Source organism: Mesoplodon bidens, assembly GCF_964165515.1.
Source record: "Mesoplodon bidens genome assembly, chromosome: 1".
Taxonomy (NCBI): domain Eukaryota; kingdom Metazoa; phylum Chordata; class Mammalia; order Artiodactyla; family Ziphiidae; genus Mesoplodon; species Mesoplodon bidens.
The window spans coordinates 221921522-221940926 of record NC_138176.1 but is presented as its reverse complement, the minus strand read 5'-3'; the positions used below and the strand labels follow the sequence as shown (position 1 = coordinate 221940926).

The following is a 19405-nucleotide window of genomic DNA, read 5'->3' as shown; positions in this document are numbered from 1 at the left end:
CGAATATTGGTCTCAATAATAAATCAACAGTAAAATTGATTTTCATCTTATAAATATACCTGCTGACAATTCAAGGAAGTGTTCCACAAGCAAGGAGAAAAGGCTGCTTAGAATGTAAAGGGTACAGACCATATATTTGGATTATCCAAAGATTCAAAACTTGGATATAGTCCTTTATACTTAATACTCTGAAAAACACTCAATTTTTCCATAGAAAAATAACTTAGCTGACAAGTAGTCTTTAAGTATGTAATCTAAATAGCTTATATAACTCATTCTAAACAAAACCAAATACTTCATTTATGAAATGTTGGAAAGGTTTTTCTATTAAGGTTTAATTACTGAAAAAAGGAAAAATTATTTCAGGATTGCATATATTTTAAAAAATCTCTTCGTGTAACTTTTTAAAATGGAAGATATGAAATGTTTTATTTACAGGTTTTAAAAAACAGCAACCCTCTAATCATTAAATATGAGAAAGAATATAAAATGTTACAAAACATATTTTAGTGCTCTATTCATAGTAGGCAGAAGGTTCAGAATGGAAAGATAAAGCATAGGAGAAGTCAGTTCTGAAATGAGAGTATTCGTTTTAAGTAAATAGCTCAGGGTACCCTCTACTTTTCACCTAAGCTATTGCCTATTGTGAATACCTTAAAAAGCAGAATGGTCTCCAGAATCCCCAGTGCCTTCAAAAATGGTAGATAGGGAGAACTGTTTTTTAACTTTAATTTTTAGGTCTAAAACTTATTTTGAGATAAATCTTCATCTCTTATGGAATTATGAAGCAATGTGTGTAAAAACATGACATAGGTTTTAGAAATTTCTTTGGAAACATTGGAGTGACTTATGTACAGTTTTTGAAAGTTAATTTTTGTGGTAATCAGCCTAATGTCATTTTTTCTGAGCCTTTTGATGTTAATCTTACAGGAGTATCAGTGGGCAATATACAAATGCTTTTCATAATTGTAATTCTTCCAGGAATATATAGGTTGACTCTTCTGATAGTAGTGAACAATTAATATCAGTTAATTCCAATAGATAATTACTGTTGTTAAAAATCCTTGGAAGGGTAATCCAGAGGCTACCACACATTTACTACTGTGCTTTAAGCACAAATGCAAAGAAACATAAAGATAATGAATTTGTTCATATCCACCAATAGAATGAAATGTACGAGGGTGAGGCACAATTTAACACAAACATTTTTGTTTAAGTTTATGACTGATTGCAGTGGAGTTTATAAGACTGTTTCACAGTTTATTAATATACTTTTTTGTGTACAAATAGGTCAAATGCCGCTTTGGGAAAAAAAGGGGGGGTTTAATAAACTGACAACTAATAAACTAGTAACTGAGTGAGAGGGATGACTAATATTAATGTATTTTCAACAGAAAAAAATACTCATAGAAAAGATAAGCATAGAAATGCACTTTTCCTTAACATTGTTGGTAACTTGTATTGTCAGAAACAGCACTAGAAAGTGTAAGGAGGTTATGTGGTCATTGTGATCATCATTTCTTCTATCTATAAGCTGCATGCTTGCCTTTTCTTCTGGGTGAAAATACCTTGCTATTTTCAGATTCCATCTGCTTTCTTCATTCATCTTTTTGCCATGGTTAAGAAACATTGCTTTCTCTGGAATCTCTAAATACTTTTCATATCTTCAATGGGAAAAGTACTTGCTGATACCGCATACTCATTTCTTCCAAAAGAACTGAGCACATTGCTGGTAGATACCATTCTGTTTTTTTGCGTTATATAAAGACTCCTGTTTCAACCAAAGAGTATGTCAATTTCTAACAGGGTCTAAGCTCTCCGAAAGAATTTTATTGTTTTTCTCATGTGCACATCCTTTAATTAATGTAATTATTTAAATAGTTAAAACATTAATTTTTGCATTTCCATTTTTTAAATGGTTAATCATGCTTTTAAGGAAAAATAGAAGTTAAATGTCACTATATTGGTTTGCCATTTGAAGGGATGTGCCTTCAGACATCTTTCTAATGCATTTTATGATGTTTTTCTCTCTTTGAAGAATACTTTGAAGAGGTCTATAATAACTTGTATGCTCTGGCCTGTTACTTCAATAATTCTGAAGACAAGTGGGTAAGGAACCACTTCTATGAACGATGTTTTAAGATTGCTCAACTCATCAAAATTGACGGTGGGAAGAAGGAAGCCGAGGCGCATGCACACATGGGGCTGCTCTTCGAGGAGGATGGTGAGTGGCCATTTGTCAGGCTGCCGCGGGGGCTTTGAAGCATCCCAAGTCCAGGCAACCAGAAAGCACATGGGGGTAGAGAAAAAGGCCTGAGGCTGAGTAGAAGAATGTGAGTTACTTGGATTAAAAAGCAAAAGGGTGAGACTTTGGACTCACCCTCCATATTGCTACAGTCATACCTCTGCTGAGTGCTCAGCCTAGAGTTCCCAGCAGCGTCATCACGGAGAGAAAGCATCTTCCTCCAGGCCTCCACACACATCCTTCATCCACATATGTGCTGCACAGTTTTGAAATGTTTTTCCTTTCTTACAGACCTGCTTGTTCATTTTAATTTGATTTCTCATGTATGAAAATGGGAAAAAGGAAAGGCACACTTTGTGATTTTCCTAGCATCCCAAGTCCCATATATATAACCCATATAACTCGGGTACCACCCTGTTGTGATTTTTTAATAATTTCTGAAGGAAATACTCCTTTAAAAATAATGTCATTCTTAATAATGTTATCTTAAGCCAAAGTCTGAAAGGACAACAAAAATTCATTAGAAACATATTTTATTTGGTGGCTTAATAAGGATTGCAAACAGAAAGTTAAGAATTAAATTTATTTATAGAAGGATAGTGGGTAGATAGTATGCAAATAAAATACGTGAGAAGATAAAATATTTGCTCAGAAATAATTCTGTTTCTTCCCTCAGAACACTGTCTCACTTTCCACAAGAGTTTTGACTTTGGCAAAAGAGTTAAATTAGAAAATATTTATTATCTTGTGGCTAGAACTGCACAGGACTTTGAGAAGGGAGGGGAAAAGGTTTTTGTGCTTCAGGAAATTGCACATTGTAATCTACAGCATGGTCGGTGCTGTAACGTGGCTGATAGCCAGGGAAGCTCTTGAGTGATAGGTATGGGGAAGAACAGAACAATTCAAAGAAGTGAGAGATCATACAAACTAGATCCAAGGAAGGCATGATGGAGTCAGAGGGACTGGTGGGGGATCTGGACGATGGGTGGACTTTAGGCGGGTAAAGAAACAGGAATATATTCTGTAAGAGGGAACTACATACTAAAGCATAATTAGAGAAACTGATAAGAGGAGGGACCTGGTTAAAGTAGAAAGTATATTTCTGAGCAGTGATGGGAACTGAGTATGGAAAGGCATACTAGGAACATGCCAGTGTTCAGAGTTTGGGCTGAACCAAACTCTATAGAGTTTGGGCTATACCTTCAGGCCAAGGAAAGGAGTGTGATGGAAGTCTGGCTGTGATACACCCTGTGGGAAGAGGAATAAGAGAAAGGGGGGATGGTTAGGAAGTTGCCCCACTAATTCAACCCTGAAGAAACAATCCAAAAATATTTAAGAGACTGTGTTTAAGTGTATCCATGGCAGTACAATTTATGATGTCTCAAAACAAGGGACTAGCAGCATTAAGCAACACCCATGCAACAGAGTTCTGGGCAGTCATGAAATTACAAACTAGAGCCAAATTCATTCATTCAACAAATATTTGTTTAGAACCTAGTGCCTAGGGATAAAACAGTAAACAAAACAGACAAAATCTTTGCCCTCCTGGCAGTAACATTCTACTGGGAAAAACAGGCCTTAACCACTCATAGCTGTATAACATATGAAGTACTGGTATGTGCTGTGATGAAAAATAAAATACGGCAAAGGGGGCTTCCCTGGTGGCACAGTGGTTGAGAGTCCACCTGCCGATGCAGGGGACACGGGTTTGTGCCCCGGTCCAGGAAGATCCCTCATGCTGCGGAGCGGCTGGGCCCGTGAGCCATGGCTGCTGAGCCTGTGCATCCGGAGCCTGTGCTCCGCAACAGGAGAGGCCACAACAGTGAGAGGCCCGCATACAGCAAAAAAAAAAAAATTAAAGAAATAAGGCAAAGGGATAGATAGTGGTTGCTACTTTACATAAGGTGTTCACCTTTTAGAAGGTGAGGCGTGAATAAAGTGAGGGAGTAAGCCTTATGAGAATCTGGAGGAAGAGGTTTTTAGAGAGAGGACATGGGAAGTGCAAAGGCCCTGAGGCAAGTACATGCTGAGCACTGTCTGGAGCCCAGTGAGGAAGGCTGGGGGTAGAAGGAAAGGACCTAAGTTTAGACCAGGAGGCTTGGGATCACACTGGGGCTTGTAGGACAAGCTGAGGACTTTGGATTTTATTCTAAATTGTATAGGAAATCTCAAATGTATATTGATTTGAGAAAATGCTCATGATACGTTAAATAGAAAACAAGATTCAAAACACAATGTAAAATATCATTATATTTGGTATGTATCATATACCAATGTGTTAAGAGTGGCTGTTTTTGAATGTGGAACCATAGGTGATTATAGAATTGTGTACTGAAGGGTTATTACTTACTATAATTGAGAAGTTACCTGTTAAAACTCTTAACCTATTGTTAAAAGTAGAGTTTAGTGTTTCAATTTGTAAAAATGGAATAAATTCTTGCTTAAGTAAAATTCAAAGTAAAACCTTTGCTTAAGCTTTTTAAAATTATTATTCTCATTTCATCAGTGATATAAATACTTTTTTTAAGCTTTTAGAAATTATGAACTTCATTTTGAATGATGAGGATACTGTGGCACAAAGAAATTAAGCTGGTTAGTGGTGGGGCTAGTGTTAAGTCAGCTGGATTCAGAGCCTGTGCTAGCAGCCATTACTCTATGCAGACCAAGAATTGCTTTACTTTCATGATGTGCTAATGATGAAAATTCCTGAAAATTATACACTAAAGTATAGTTTAGCACTTTTTTGTTCTCTACTCTAGGAACATCCCTCAGTTGAAAAGAATAAGAATTGTTTTCAGGCTTATTTTGTTTTTATAATTGGAAGCATCAAATTCTCCAATTATGAGAAATCAAATAATGGAACTGTCAATTACTGGTTCTGAAAAAAGAAGTCACAAAATAAATAAGAAATAATATATGAAAATGAGGGCTGAAGATGCCAGGGCTACATTGATGAAAATTTAAGAGTGGCCTCAGTGAGATTCAGATAGCTATCATAAACATATTCTGAATTTTCCTGTAAATTTTATTTCTGATTTTTAAATTTGGTTTGATTTTTTGAAAATTTATTGCAGTAAAAAATGTATAACAGAATTTACCATCTTAACTGTGTGTAAGTGTACAGTTCGGTAGTTTTAAGTATAATCGCCCTATTCTGCAACTGGTCCCCAGAACTTTTTCATCTTGCAAAACTGGCACTCAATACTCGTTAAACTACAACTCCTGATTTCCCTCGCCTTCTGATTTTTTAAAATCTATGAATTTATTTCTATTGGAGGATTTATTCATTGCTTCCTTTACTTATTTATTTATTCATTCATCTATCCATTCACTCATTCAACAAATATTGGAGCACTTACTAATGGCTACTAATATGATTAGTAACCATGGCACTGTATCATTTTAGTAGCTGAGAGTGAGGATGAGTTTGGGAAATGTGATCAGGGTGGGGCTGCTGTGATATTATCTTCCCGGGTCAGTGGCTTGCTCACAGTTAGATACCCCACTCCATAGCATGATAAAATGCACACAAATTCCATAATACGTAGAATGTTTTGGCTATAAACTTTTTTTTTTTTTTTTTTTTTGCGGTGCGCGGGCCTCTCACTGTTGTGGCCTCTCCTGTTGCGGAGCACAGGCTCCGGACGCGCAGGCTCAGTGGCCATGGCTCACGGGCCTAGCCGCTCCACGGCATGTGGGATCTTCTCGGACCAGGGCACGAACCCGTGTCCCCTGCATCGGCAGGCGGACTCTCAACCACTGCGCCACCAGGGAAGCCCTAAACCTATTTTTAAGTTAGATTGTGTTATTTTGTTTTGCAACCACTTTTTGAAAGATCTAAACTATTTTTCTATGGCCTTAATCAGTTCATTGGCCACAAGAACAATGCCTGTATTGTTTGATGGATAAAATGACAGAGTTGATGCTGATGGAAGTTCTAGAGATTGACTTTGAGTATCTGATGTACTTAGCAATGGTGAAAATTATCTGTGCAGGTTTTGTCATTTGGGGTAGAATTTTTATGAGCAGGGTAAACTAGGACTACTTAAGATATGTGGCTAGAGTGCAGTGAGGGCTCACCTGAATATGGGGGTCCCCCTGAGGTGATGATGGTGTAGCTTCTGCATACCTGATCTGATTGGTCCAGACAAGGCCCACATATGGAGGCCCTGAAGCAACAGCTAGGTGGTAGCTGTGCTCAGGGGCAGGTGGCATCCTCCTGGTTCCAGGGGTGCCCATTCAGATTTTAAAAGCAGGATACCAGCCGGCAGATAGCAAAGGGCAGGTTGTCAGGGCCCAGCAAAGCAGCTGTAGGCCAGGGCATGGCTCCAGCACCCTCAGGGAACTAGAGAGCAAATGAACATGAGCAGAAACCATGTCACAGGAACTGGACACCTGGGTGCAGTCAGGGCCAATGTTCAGCCCACGAGCACACATGGGACCAGAGCCCCCTGGCCAGAGTTGAGCACAAGCTCTAGTTCCCACTGCTGCTGAAGATGGTGCTCTAGTGTGCAATGTGGCCTGGCTTCTATTGGCGCAAGGGCTGGCAGTCCCATTCTTCAGGTGAAATATCTGCTGGGGTAGCAGGCGTGGAGTAGTTGTGGTCTGACAAATACTTGTAGCACATCAGTGACTGTATCTTCTTTCGGAATTGTCACCTATTTGGAAGGACAAATGGACAAGCGGTACTCACACCACGTCTGTGGAGCACTGGAGAAAGCTCTCAGACCCTGGACCTCAAAGAAATGTGCCCATACATTCTAGAGCAGCACACAGAGGTCTAGCAGGGCCAGTGTCAGAGCCTGGGAGAGAGAGGGCTTTTTAAGAGCTATGACTAGGGAAGCACCGACTTCCCCCCAGGTATGGTCTGCGGCCAAGGCAACAATAATAAGATGATGTAGCAGAACCTTAACTTCAATACTCCCTTGCCAGGTCAGTATTTAGTGGTTGGGTCAGGGGACTAGGGTCCAAGCCTTGCAGTTGCAGCTTTATTGGTGTGGAGCAAACCAAACCAGTGGCAGGGTTGATCAACTGGCATTCATAGTTGAGCAAGCACCAACACCTTTCACCTTCTCCCCTTCCCTTGATTTAGGATCTGAGTCCAAGCCTTGCCTTTGACCAAATCAATGAACTTAGCACTGAGACTGGCTGGTTTCCACGGAGCCTTGTAGGAGGCAAGTCTGTTTTCTGCAGGGGCTAGCCTAGAGGATTAGTATCGGTCAGGGTAACCCTTGATTTCTGTCTAGCTTTTTGTTACGTTCCTTCCCCCCAATTCAAAGAGGGGTGGCTTCTAAGTAGCGTCTCTCACTCTGTCAGCAATCCATTCCATTTCAACCCATATGGGCTTGGGGTCTAGACCTCCCATCCTGAGAGACCAGGAGGATGATTAGAAGTAGATGTTGGGTGACAACCACGGGTTCTGATCATAGTCACTGAGAACAGGCAGGGGAAGGCCATTGTAGGTACAGCTTGGAAAGTGCACATCTTCCAGGTCTGCAGGCCTTCGTCTGTGATTTTAGCACAGGGATTGAGTAAAGGCTAACCCAGATCTACAACACTGACCCCAAATTCTCCTAGTGACTGGGAACTTCTGAAGAAGAGTCCTCCTGGTGGGCTTGCTCAGTTCAGGGCCTAGAATTGATTGTTGACAGGCAGTTCTTTTGACACATTCTAGATGGTGTGTCCCAGTGTGATTTGCCAGGGGCTGGAAGGAACCAGGAGAAGAGCAGTGTTGTGAATATACAGTGGAATGGTCCCCCTCTCCCCTGATGCATCCAGTAGTGAAAGGAAGATACAGCAACAGATTTGTGGAGGCATCCACCACTGTAAGGGACCGTCTACCTTACAATCTTGATCTCATGGAAAGGAGTAGAATTTGGAAGTCCACTTATCCTGTCTTGCTCAGTCCTTCCCTAACACAGGCTCCACCCATTTTTAGTGATCATGGGGAAGATGCCCCCTTTCATTTTTTTGCATGAATTTTATGAGGGGCAGTAGTTCAGCTTTCCTCTCAGTGAAGTATCCACCACGTATTAGGTCATTCCTTTCCATATCACACACACACACAAAAAGGAATTCTACCACTGAAAGTCTTAACCCGATAGGGTTCCCACTGCCAAGGATTTTTCAAGGCTAGTTCCTGCTAATGGTCACTAAGCATACCACCAAAGACTAGCTATTTTAAAGAATGGATTGAAGTAGAAGAGAAACAGTCAGTTAAAGGAAGAGAAGATCCAATCTCAGTCCTAGAAGAATGCCTGCTAGATACTGGAATTGAGTGAGTGCTGTTCTTACCAGCTAACTGCCCCCCAAATGGAGATAGAAGCGGAGGATTCTACTAGCTCCACCTAGCTAGAGAGCAGAGCCAAGGGCAGACTGTCTACTCTGCTTGCCTTTAAATACCTGGACTAAAAATACCCCTCCTAATTGAGGGATGTAGAAAATGCAAGGAAAACAAAACATTAATCTGAAGCACAAACCTGTAAATGTGATCATTTTAGAAAAATTCTTAATGTCTTCAGAAAGATACAAGTAGGAGACAGAAAGGCTTAAGGATAGAACCAAATGAGATGACAGTGAGCCCCAGATGAAATAAAGAAGGCTTTCTAAGAAAAGTGTTGGTAGAATTAAAATACAGAGCAGAAAAAGGGCAGGACTGGCCCAATGGAATATTGAATTAGTGGTGTTGAGGACAAGCTCAAAACATTTTCCCGAAATGCAAGTGAAAGACTAAGAAGTGAAAACAATGACATTATCAATATGGAAGTTTCTGAGGTAGAGTAGATGATAACCAAAATGAAAGTCATAACCAAAGACATTTTAAGAAAGCTTTCTTGACCCTAAAAAGATATGAATATTCAGATTGAAATGGCTCTTTATGCTCCAGTCCAAACTATAACGAAAAATCCATTGCTAGATAATTCTTGGGAATTTTTTGAATGACTCAGATTAAGACAGACTCCCACCTGCATCCAGAGAAAAAGCACAGATTGCCTTCATTGGAACAAAAATTAGATGACTCATTTTTTTCTCCTTTGCAACAATAAGTGCCAAAAAAAAAAAAAAAGTAGAGTCCAGGGGCTTTGGGGGTAGGGTAAAGAGAGTGGAATGCTATAAACTTGAGAACTGATAGCTACAGAAGTAAGTTCTGTCCCATAAGAAGCAATGGGAAGGTATTCTTACTTATGTACTTCAGAAAGTACACTGTGAATGTAGTTTCCGTGTATGCCATATTCTACCTACAGCCCAACAAGAGCTAAATCAAAATTAAAAATTTTAAGAAGAGGGAAGTCCTAATATCAAAGAACTGACAGTATACACTGGAACTGATTAAATGTCAATTCTACAAAAAATGTCAATAATTTTGGAAGTAGAATATACAAAGTATAAAAACTAAGTGTGATTTAAATTTTTCTCTTTATGATTTTCCAAACATTTTATGGTAATGTTAATTACTTCTGTATCTTATTTTAAAATTATATTTTATGAGAAACATTTAAAAATAAACTATGAAAAAAGTAGAAACTCGAGGCAAATATTTATTTCAGTCTTAGATGAGAAAGACCTTTGAAACGTGAAAGCAATGGAACAAAGCACAAAGAAAAATGATGGGCTTTATAGGAGAGGTAATTATAATCTTCTCACTGCTCCAAGTTCAGAACCAATTCAGAAGAAACATGGGAATCAGACAGATCGTAATAGCTAAGGCTAGTTAGGGAACAGGGCTTATATCTGTTCAAATCAAACTCTATTATCTCGCAGAATTCATCGTAACCACCTAGTTACTGAGAGACTGGTCATGTTCAGACTCTTCTACAGGTTCTAAGACTGTGCCTGTGAACTTCAGCATGGAGCTTGAGAACAGAGTCCAGAGAGAATGAAAGTTCAAGATTTCACCAGTCAGATACATTGTTTTGCCTCCTCTGTGGTGAGAAGTGAAGAGGGAAGGAGAGAGGAGGTCCCCTCATGGAAACACGAGGCTAGCGGTACAGCATCCCCACTATCAGAAACAAACACTGAGAGAGTTGACATGTACTTAAAGAAAAAAATATTTATTAAAGACCTCATATAATTAAAGATAAACTAAAATTGGGAATTATTGGAAACATATAACAGGTTATTATCATTATTATATAAAGGACATTTACAAATTGGTAAGAAAAAACACTAACACACCAGTAGAAGAAATTAAACTGGGTAATAAACATTAAAATAAAAGCCAACATTAATAATAAAAAGCACAAATTAAAGCACTAAAGATATGCTACTTTTCCCCTGTAATTTTCTAACAAGCATTTATTGTACTTCTACTATGTGCAAGATACTGGGATAAATGCTGGAAGTATATGGCTGAAAAAGATATTTATGGCCCCTTGATTCAGAGGCTTACATCTTAGTGGAAGAGGCAAGTCAATACTCTGATAATTACAGTAATCTGAGAGAGTCGGCTGTTAGGATAGGTACAGAATGTTTAAATGTTTAAATGTGCAGGGATAAATGTTTTCTATTTACTTATTGAAGAGAGCATTTAATGCTGTGAAATTTTAAAAATTTAAGCAGGTTTTTCACATTGTTGGTGATAGGATCAATTAGCCTGACATTTCTAGCAAACAATTTAGGATTACATATCTAGGAAAAAATCAGATATGAAGACAAAAATTTATGTGAAGACATATTATATCTTTATACATGTATTATTGGTAATAATAAAAATAAATGGAAACAATACAAATGTCCTACATTAGGGTAATAATCAATGGTGGTAGTTACACATGATAAACTCTTATCCAGCTAGTCAAAATGCTGTTTTCCATTGACTATAATGATAAGAACTACCACTTATTGAGTGCTATGTGTCAACCACTATAAAATTGCTAATTCTAGACAATGGTCTATGAGCAGTCACTTCCAGGCTGAAACTTGGAGAAGCAGATATGAGTCCTCCCTACTATCTCTGTTTTTGCCATGGTGACCATGGAGGAATTGTGTTGAAATGGTGAAACCATGAGATGGAAGCAGCCAGTTCCCTGAATGAGCACTGGGTGACTCTAGAGAGTCACCCACCCTCAGTGGACTTCATGTGAGCAAGAAAACTACTTTGTCTAAGCCTCTGGGATTTCAGGGTCTATTTACTATGACAGTGTAGCCTAATCTAACTTTGACTGATACAATCTCCAACACTTATATGCCCTTATTTTGAATGAGGGATTTCACGAGTCCTCTGAGTGGTTTTTTGCTATTTCTTCGAAAATTTTACACTAAAGATTCCCTTTGGGATGTGATATACAATGTCTCTGTGCTTTTCCAAAAACTTCCATTTTAACAGTTTTAGACACTTTACAGATCTCTCAATTTACTAATATAACTTAGTCTTCCAAAAATTCCATTTTATTTTTAATATAGAAAAATATATGCATTTTTGTAACACATTTCTGTATTGTTTGAATATAATAGATGAGCAACATATTTATAATCCAAAAAATAAAAGTAGACAACTTTTTAAGCTCACTGATATAGAATGACTCCATCACAAGTCTACAATAGTGTTTTGCCTGCTATCCAGGGTCCTAGACTATTTCAAGATCCCATGATTATCATTATTTAATCCAGGAGGAAATAGTGGGTCCCTTGGCTGATCCAGTCTTGAAGTGTTTCCATCTGGAGCAGAGACTCAGTCCCTGATCATGGGTCTTGGAATTGGGATCCAAACTTGAGCTCTCTGACTCAGTTCTGAACTCTTAATTCCTCTCACTGAAGTCTCCTGGAAGCTCCTGCCAGGCTAACTCAGTAACTCAGTGTAGAAGAACCAACCATTAGAGCAAAGATGTCAAAGGCGCAGGCATAGCAGTTGTGATCGTCAACATTGAAAACTGCTCACAGACAATTCAGACGCTCGTCAAATGGAAACATTTAGCTGATTTAACAGATTCTGTAGATGCCTTATCTGAGAACTCAGGGGAGTCTGATCTGCTATCCCCAAGATAACCTACCCTGCAAGTATCTCTGCCACTCAGTCCCACTTGAACTATCATCTCAGGTAATTCATACAACTAGAAACATCTAGATATCTGTGGACATTCCCAGAACAGGCTTCCATTGCTGAAGAACAGCTTTAGAGAGATATGTTACCTGTAGATCCCCACCATGGGCACACAGACTCTCGTGTTCTGCCTGTAGAAACATTTGGTGGCCTCAAACCATGTCAGTATATCTGCTCAAAAGAAGAAAAATCCCTGTACCCCTGCTCACCACCTATTGTTCATGAGCTTCTATATCTTTTCTATTTTTATCTTCCAGCTGCCCCAGCCTTGGGGCAGTGATTCTGTGCGGGATGGTTGCCATTCTCAACCTAGTTTCTCAGGGAAGCAAATATGATTGTTAATATTGACTTAGAGAGCATTCTTATGAGACTGCTGAAATCCCAACACACGCATCCTGCCCCCGAAGCAGAAGTAGTAACGCCACCACATATTATGGGCTGTGGTCAAAAGGAAATAGGCTGAGGGTCATGTGCTCCCTGAAGTTCTACAGCCTCTCTCTCCCACCTAGAAAGCACATTGGAATTCAAATAAAGAGGACTTTCTAAAAATGGATAATAACAGATCATCATTATATGTAAAAAAAGCAAACCATTCCACAAGTTTGGTTGCTTTTTGTTATAAAAATTATTGGCAGTGCCTTTTACAATTGATCATGACACAGAACTGGGCCTCAACATGGTTCAGAGTAGTTTCTAGCTCTGCTTGATCCATCCATCCCAAAGTTTGACTAATACACTTCTGAGACCCTTTTCATCATCACCACCATCCATCTGGCTTTCTTCCCTCCCACCTTCCCTTCTTTATCTCTCTGTGTACACTCCATATTTTCAAATCCATCATCTGCCAGACCATGAGACCCCATCCTTCATTTGATGCCTCTTCCATTGGGTCCTTCAGAAGGTAAAGGAGCCCTCCAAACCACCCTGTCTCCTCTCTGCTTTGAGCTCAGATTTGCCACTGGCTTGGGCTCCCACACACACCTTACTCATAACTGTGTCTGTGATTCTAGTTGTCTCTGTGTTTGGTAGGGTAAGCCTTTTCACACCCAGCCTGCAGTCTCTTGTCATAGAGTCACATGTGCTGCACTGCTTGGCTTTCCTTCCCCAGTGTTGGTGCTGAATGGTTTTAGTAACTACACAGCCAAGACAGGACAAGTATTGCATGGGATGCTGGTACTTTCTGCTTTCTCATTTGAGAGAAAAATTTTCAATCCTATTTGTCACGAGTTGCATTGTGGAACCCCCAAAAGATGTTGAATTCTTAACCTTAACCTCCACTACCCATGAATGTGACCTTATTTGGAAATAGGATCTTTGCAGACAATCAAGTTAAGATGAAGTTATTAGGGTGGCCCTAATCCAGTATGACTGGTATCCTTACAAGAAGGGGAAATTTGGGAACAAAGAGAGACATGTACAGAGAGAAGATATTGTGAAGATATAGAGAGAACACCATCTACAAACCAAGAAACACCTGCTACCAAAAGCTAGGAGGGAGACACTGAACAGATTCTCCCCCCACAGTCCTGAGGAGGAACCAGCCCTGCAAATCCACAACTTGATTTTGGACTTCCAGCCTTCAGTTTAAGCCACCCAGTTTGTGGTACTGTTATGGCAGCCTCAGGAAACGAGTACAATATTCAATGTAGTGTCAGTGACTTTTCTTTTTTTTTTTTTTCAGTGACTTTTCTTAACTAAAAAAAAAAAAGATGTTATTTTAGGAAAAAATAAAGGAATATAATAATGGTGGAGTGATATGATTTGACATGTGAAAAATGTGATGTTCTTTCATTTTAAATTCTGACAGAACATTTATTGTGAGAATACTATCTAAAATAATATAAGGCAATTTTTAAAAACTTCTTAATATCTGATGTAAACAATCTCTTCCAAAGTTTTGGCTTTTTACCTTATTCTATATTCTATTATAAATATCACTTCATTTGGTGGATACTTTTATTCTTTAGCATTTGAAATGAAGTTTATCATCACAGTATTCAGTTCTCAAAAAAAAGATTAAAATACAATAATATCATTAAAGATTTTAATATCATCAAAGATGCCACATCAAAATTGATGGATATTTCATGGTAATGTCTATTTTGTCATGGAATAATGTTTACCAGTTTCTTAGAAAAACAGCCTTAATAACTAAAAGAAATGCAAAGGATATATCAGTTTTTAGTGTGGTGTTTTGTTTTCTCTTTCATTTTATTAAAAATTAATAGAGATGTAAGCACTGTTGAGAAGATTTAAAACCCATCAAATACACAAAATCTCAACTGAGGCGACCCCAGAGAAGGGCACCGATGGTGTGGAATGGCAGGAGGTATTTTGCGTTATATACCATTTTGCACTATTAGAATTGATTATCTTGTGCATGTGTTATTTTTTAATAGGGGTGGGGGGAACTAGCTAATTTTAAAGATTTCATTGAATTAAAAAGTATTGAAAAGGACAGAAGGTTTTTACAGTTGGTAAGAAAAAAATGGTGATGATTAAAGAACTATTAGAGATCCAATGATATTATTATCATGTAGAAAAGTGGGGGTAAATGTTAATTATTGATGGTTTTTCTGATAGCAAGGGAAGCCCAAATCTACAGGGATATTAGAAATATGGGACAAAAGCTTTTATAAAGACATAAGTTGGAAGCCTGCAAATTCATAACAGAGGTTAAATTAGTGATGGTTGATTGACGTTGGATGACTATCTTGGTCTGCACAGTTAACCTAACAACATTTGAGCATCAGATTAGAGATGAAATCTAGCAGAGAAAAAACTGTTAGATTGGGCAATAAACTTAGACTCTCTTTGGACACTGCCATTTGCTAAGTAACTATGTGTATCTGGATAAGTTACTTAATCACTGTGGATCTTGCTCTCCTCGTCTGTAAAATGAGGCAGTAGGAGCAGATGCTCTTTGCTCTGAGTTCACTTCCAGCTCTGATTTTTGTGGTCACTTAAGTGTCTCCTGAAAGATCAGTCCTTAAAAACTGTCAACTTCCTTACTTTTCCTTCAGAACATTAAGCCTATCTGGAGACGGGAGGTCTTGCTTCCATGAATAACTTCCTGCTGCCTTTCAAAGTGGTAGGATCACTTTTGTTTGTGCAGTAGGTGCTTAGTAGGTATGTATTCTCTTGGTCTCGAGGGCTTGCAGGCTTTTTATGCTTATCCTTGTTGTACCACTTGGATGCTGGGCTACTGCATACAAAAGAGGAAACCCTTTGAAGGGTAGTAGCTTGGGTGGGAAATAGAAGAGAATTATTCTCTGAGGGATTAATTTTATATGTGTTCATGATTCCTGTAGTTGATGTTCAGGAAGGGATTCTATAAGGGTGGCCCTAAGGGTCAGGAAAAAACTTTTCTATGGATTAACAGGTAGATATGGATTTAGTAGATTGTAAAATTGTTCTCAATTGTTGAAAACTGGGTTGGGAAATTATGTTGTTTAATTCTTTTAGATGAATGAATGTTAGAGCCATATTAGGTCTTAAAAGTCATCTATTCCAGACTCTAATTTACTAGATGAAGAAGCTGAAACAGAGTAATGAAACAATTTTGCCATGGCCACGTATTTTGTTAGTAGCAGGCACAAGACTTGGATTCAGAGTTCTACATTCATATCAGCTCCCTCTTCCCTCTCTATGTCATACTCAAAACAAATACACACAAACATCTCTATATGTGCAAAGCTCTGCAAACTGATTTAACTAACATTTAGGCAGACATAGAACAAATAAGACGTATCTGCAATGTACATAATGGCAGTTACGTATAGAAAGGTGTATTAGTAGATATAGATGATACAGATGTCATGCTTTTTCTCATGAATGAGGTAGGAGATATTATTCCCATTTCAGATTTGCAGAAGATAGGATTCTGAGAGGTTAAATGACAACTAAAGCCTGTCAGAGCCAAGACGGGACCCTGTGTCCTCAGATCTTTGGTTCAGTGTCTTTCCCACTCCCCAACAACACCTCCCTAGACAAAGGTTTGCTCAGCGGACACCTCACAAAGTTGACCTTCTGGGTTTATTTTTCCTTCATTTATTTTTACTTAGATTGTCACAAGAAAAGGCTTCTGAAAAAAAATCTGGCCCTCACAAAATTATGAATAAAAAAAATGTATCTCCTTTTCTGTGTCCTCTGTCATTTGCCAACTTGCCCAACCATTTGCCTCCATGGTCCTTCCCCAGCCCTACCCCTCCAGATGCCCTGTAGTGCTCAGTGAGAAGCCCATTCCATCAGGGACTACCAGTGACATGACCCCCTCATGACTTAATCTCCGCTGCCATTTTAGCCTATCCAGATTACGCATATAAAGGATGGTTCTCTAAGAAAACTAAATCCATAAAGGCTAATACTGTATAGAGGGCCTTCCAAATATGGAGAGCAAAGTGGAAAAGAAAATGACTAGCAAACTGAGTGAGTGGGGACCGGAAGGCTTGGGTGGCTTTATAACAAAGTTTTTTGTCATTTGGTGGAATCCATGTATGAATTAGGTTGTCCAGTAATTGTGGTGGGGTAACCTAGAACTGGGGGAACTAAAAGCAGGAGGAGATTAAGGAGGCATTAAGACTGGTAAGGAGTGAGCCAGTCTGCTGTCTGAATCGATGGAAAGGATGACTTCCAGACATTTCAACAGAAGAGACAGTATTCAGATATGGAGTAGGGGGTCAGAGAAAGGAGAAAAAATAACTTTATATGCAGCATATATTACAAAGAAATTAGTAGGTGTAGTCTATGTAATGAATACATCAGTTGGTAAGGAAAATGTTAACACCACTGTAATGAGTAGAAAAGGGATACAAACAGATCATTTGCCAAAAAGGAAATATGATATGTAATGAACATACAGGAGAATAACTAACTACTCTAAAAATCAGTTTGAATAATTGTGAAATATTTGTAAAATGCGGAAACAAAGCAATCATGGTTCATTAAAATAATACTTATGTGTATTGCTGGTGATAATATGAATCATTTAAATGGTTTTGGACAGTAATATGGCAATGCATAAGAACTACAAAATTTTCCATACATCTTTATCTATTAATTTCACTTGTAGAAATTAAAAAAAATTAAATATAGAAAAATACATGAAGGGGTTCATTGAAACATTATTTATAGTGGAGAAATATTCTAAATATAAAAGCACTAGACAGATGATTAAAGTATACAACCCCCCGCAAAAAAAATATTGTGCAGCCTTTTATAATGCAGCTATGGAAATATTTAATATGGAAAGTAATAGTTCTAATAAAATAATTTAGATAAACAAGCTAATTATAGTAATCTCTTTATAACTGTGTAAAAATTATGCATGGATAGGGAGTAGAATGATGCTTGACCAAAATAAAAACATTTTCATTGACTGATTATGTCATTGTTAGTAATTTTTAAGATTTTTCCATGTAGTATTTCATTCATGCTGTTGTAATATTTTTGCCTATAAAACAAGTAAAACACATACTGCATTATGCTTTTGCTAAATATCACTTTTGTGTTTTACTCAATTATATTTTCAAAATTCTTTGTATTTTGGGTCAGTGTTTCGGAGACTGATCATCCCATTTGCCCGAGAATCAGGGGGTTCCCAGGACTCCACACTTTTGGGGTAGGAACAAAAAATGTCCTGGCAAACCTGGAGGAATTGGTCATCGTAAATATAGTGAAGACTAAAATTTTTCTTTTGTCTTTCTAAACCTAGTAGTTTATTCATATACCAAACAGTGGTGAGAAAATGACGTCTTTGTTATTTGCTATTAATAGATTTTGACAAGCATGATATGGTTATTTTTGGTTTTAAACAACTCTTATTTTCTATTTAAATTGCTATCATATTTTAAAATTTGTAACAATGAAACTTCCATTACATACAGAACACTGTAAGAGAAAACAGCATTGAATCAACAAAGGACATCATATTCAATGTTTATCCTTGAAAATAGATTCACTGGTGGACACTGTGGATATTTCAAAGCAGGAAAAACAAACAAAAACCAACTCTAACAAAACCTCCCAGTGGTTGCCACTGAATCATGACCAGAACTCTTGCCGGCTTTCCTGCTGGCCTCTTTAAGTCCTACTGGACTTGCCCTACCTGTTCATACCTCTAGTACAACTCTGCTTGTTCATTGGGAACATTTTTTTCCTCTTCATAGTTAAAAAAATAAGTCCTGTTTGTTTGTTTTCCCCCACTTTTAAACTGCTTCTAATTTAGCATCTTCAAGTTTCCCTTTGAAGGAAACTTTTCCAAAAAGATTCTCTGGAAGAGCAAAGGTGTTATTCCATGGAGGTTTCCTAGTAACAGTATGAAGTAAAGCCAATCCAGAAAGTGTCTAAGTATGAGCATTGATTACTCTCACACACCCACCCGTCACTAAGGCTCTTGGGTTGACTGCAGGCCTGTTGAAGTATCTCCCCTTTAATCTCTCCAAGATTGTAAGACTTGCTACTTCCAGGATTTCATTTTCCAGGTAAATTCCAAAAATGGATTTAGAAAGTGGGCACTAGTATATGTTTTCTAAGGGGCATCTGATTTGATCAGTATTAGAAACTGAGTCACTCTATATTTGAATAAAAGTGAACGTCGTAAGTTCACTTTTAAAGTTAAAAAAAGTTAAAAAGTTTTTTTTTTCAGAAGTTAAGTGAATTAGCATCGCTATTTCTACATAAATTAACTGTCACTTTTAAGGGCATGTCAGTTTATTCTCCATCTACTATGTGTACACGTTCCTAAGGCCTTATAGTATTTAATGAAGAGATCCTTTTTAAGTATTGATAGCCACAAGAAAATTATTCCATGTTTGATCTGTGTTAAAGAATCAAAGTCCAAGATCTTTGAATGGAACTTAGAATAAAAATGTAATTAGGTTACATCCCTAAAGTCTGATATATCTTTAAACAAGACTGCAAATGAAACTTTATTAGAGCTTCAAATGAATTATTTCATTGCCTTTTTTTTAATTCATTTTTTTCCCCTTCTCTTTCATGTCTGTGTTACTGACATTGTGGCTTGCATTTTACCTGTCTTTTTCAGGGTGTTTTAATTATTTACTGCTTAAGGAGTAGCACGCAGAGGAAGCCTCATTCAGAGGTGCCTGCTCTGTAGCGGC

At 38.0% G+C, this 19405-nt stretch overlaps 1 protein-coding gene across 1 annotated transcript in view; it reads left to right on the top strand.

The window, feature by feature from the left end:
- The window catches only part of TTC29 (tetratricopeptide repeat domain 29), a gene marked incomplete at its 3' end in the record, with an annotated part of 266131 nt that overhangs the window by 44691 nt on the left and 202035 nt on the right, over nucleotides 1-19405 (top strand). The window contains exon 6 of the mRNA XM_081217036.1: nucleotides 2039-2224. Within this exon, the coding sequence (XP_081073162.1) occupies nucleotides 2039-2224 (186 nt within the window). The remainder of the gene's footprint in view (nucleotides 1-2038; nucleotides 2225-19405) is intronic.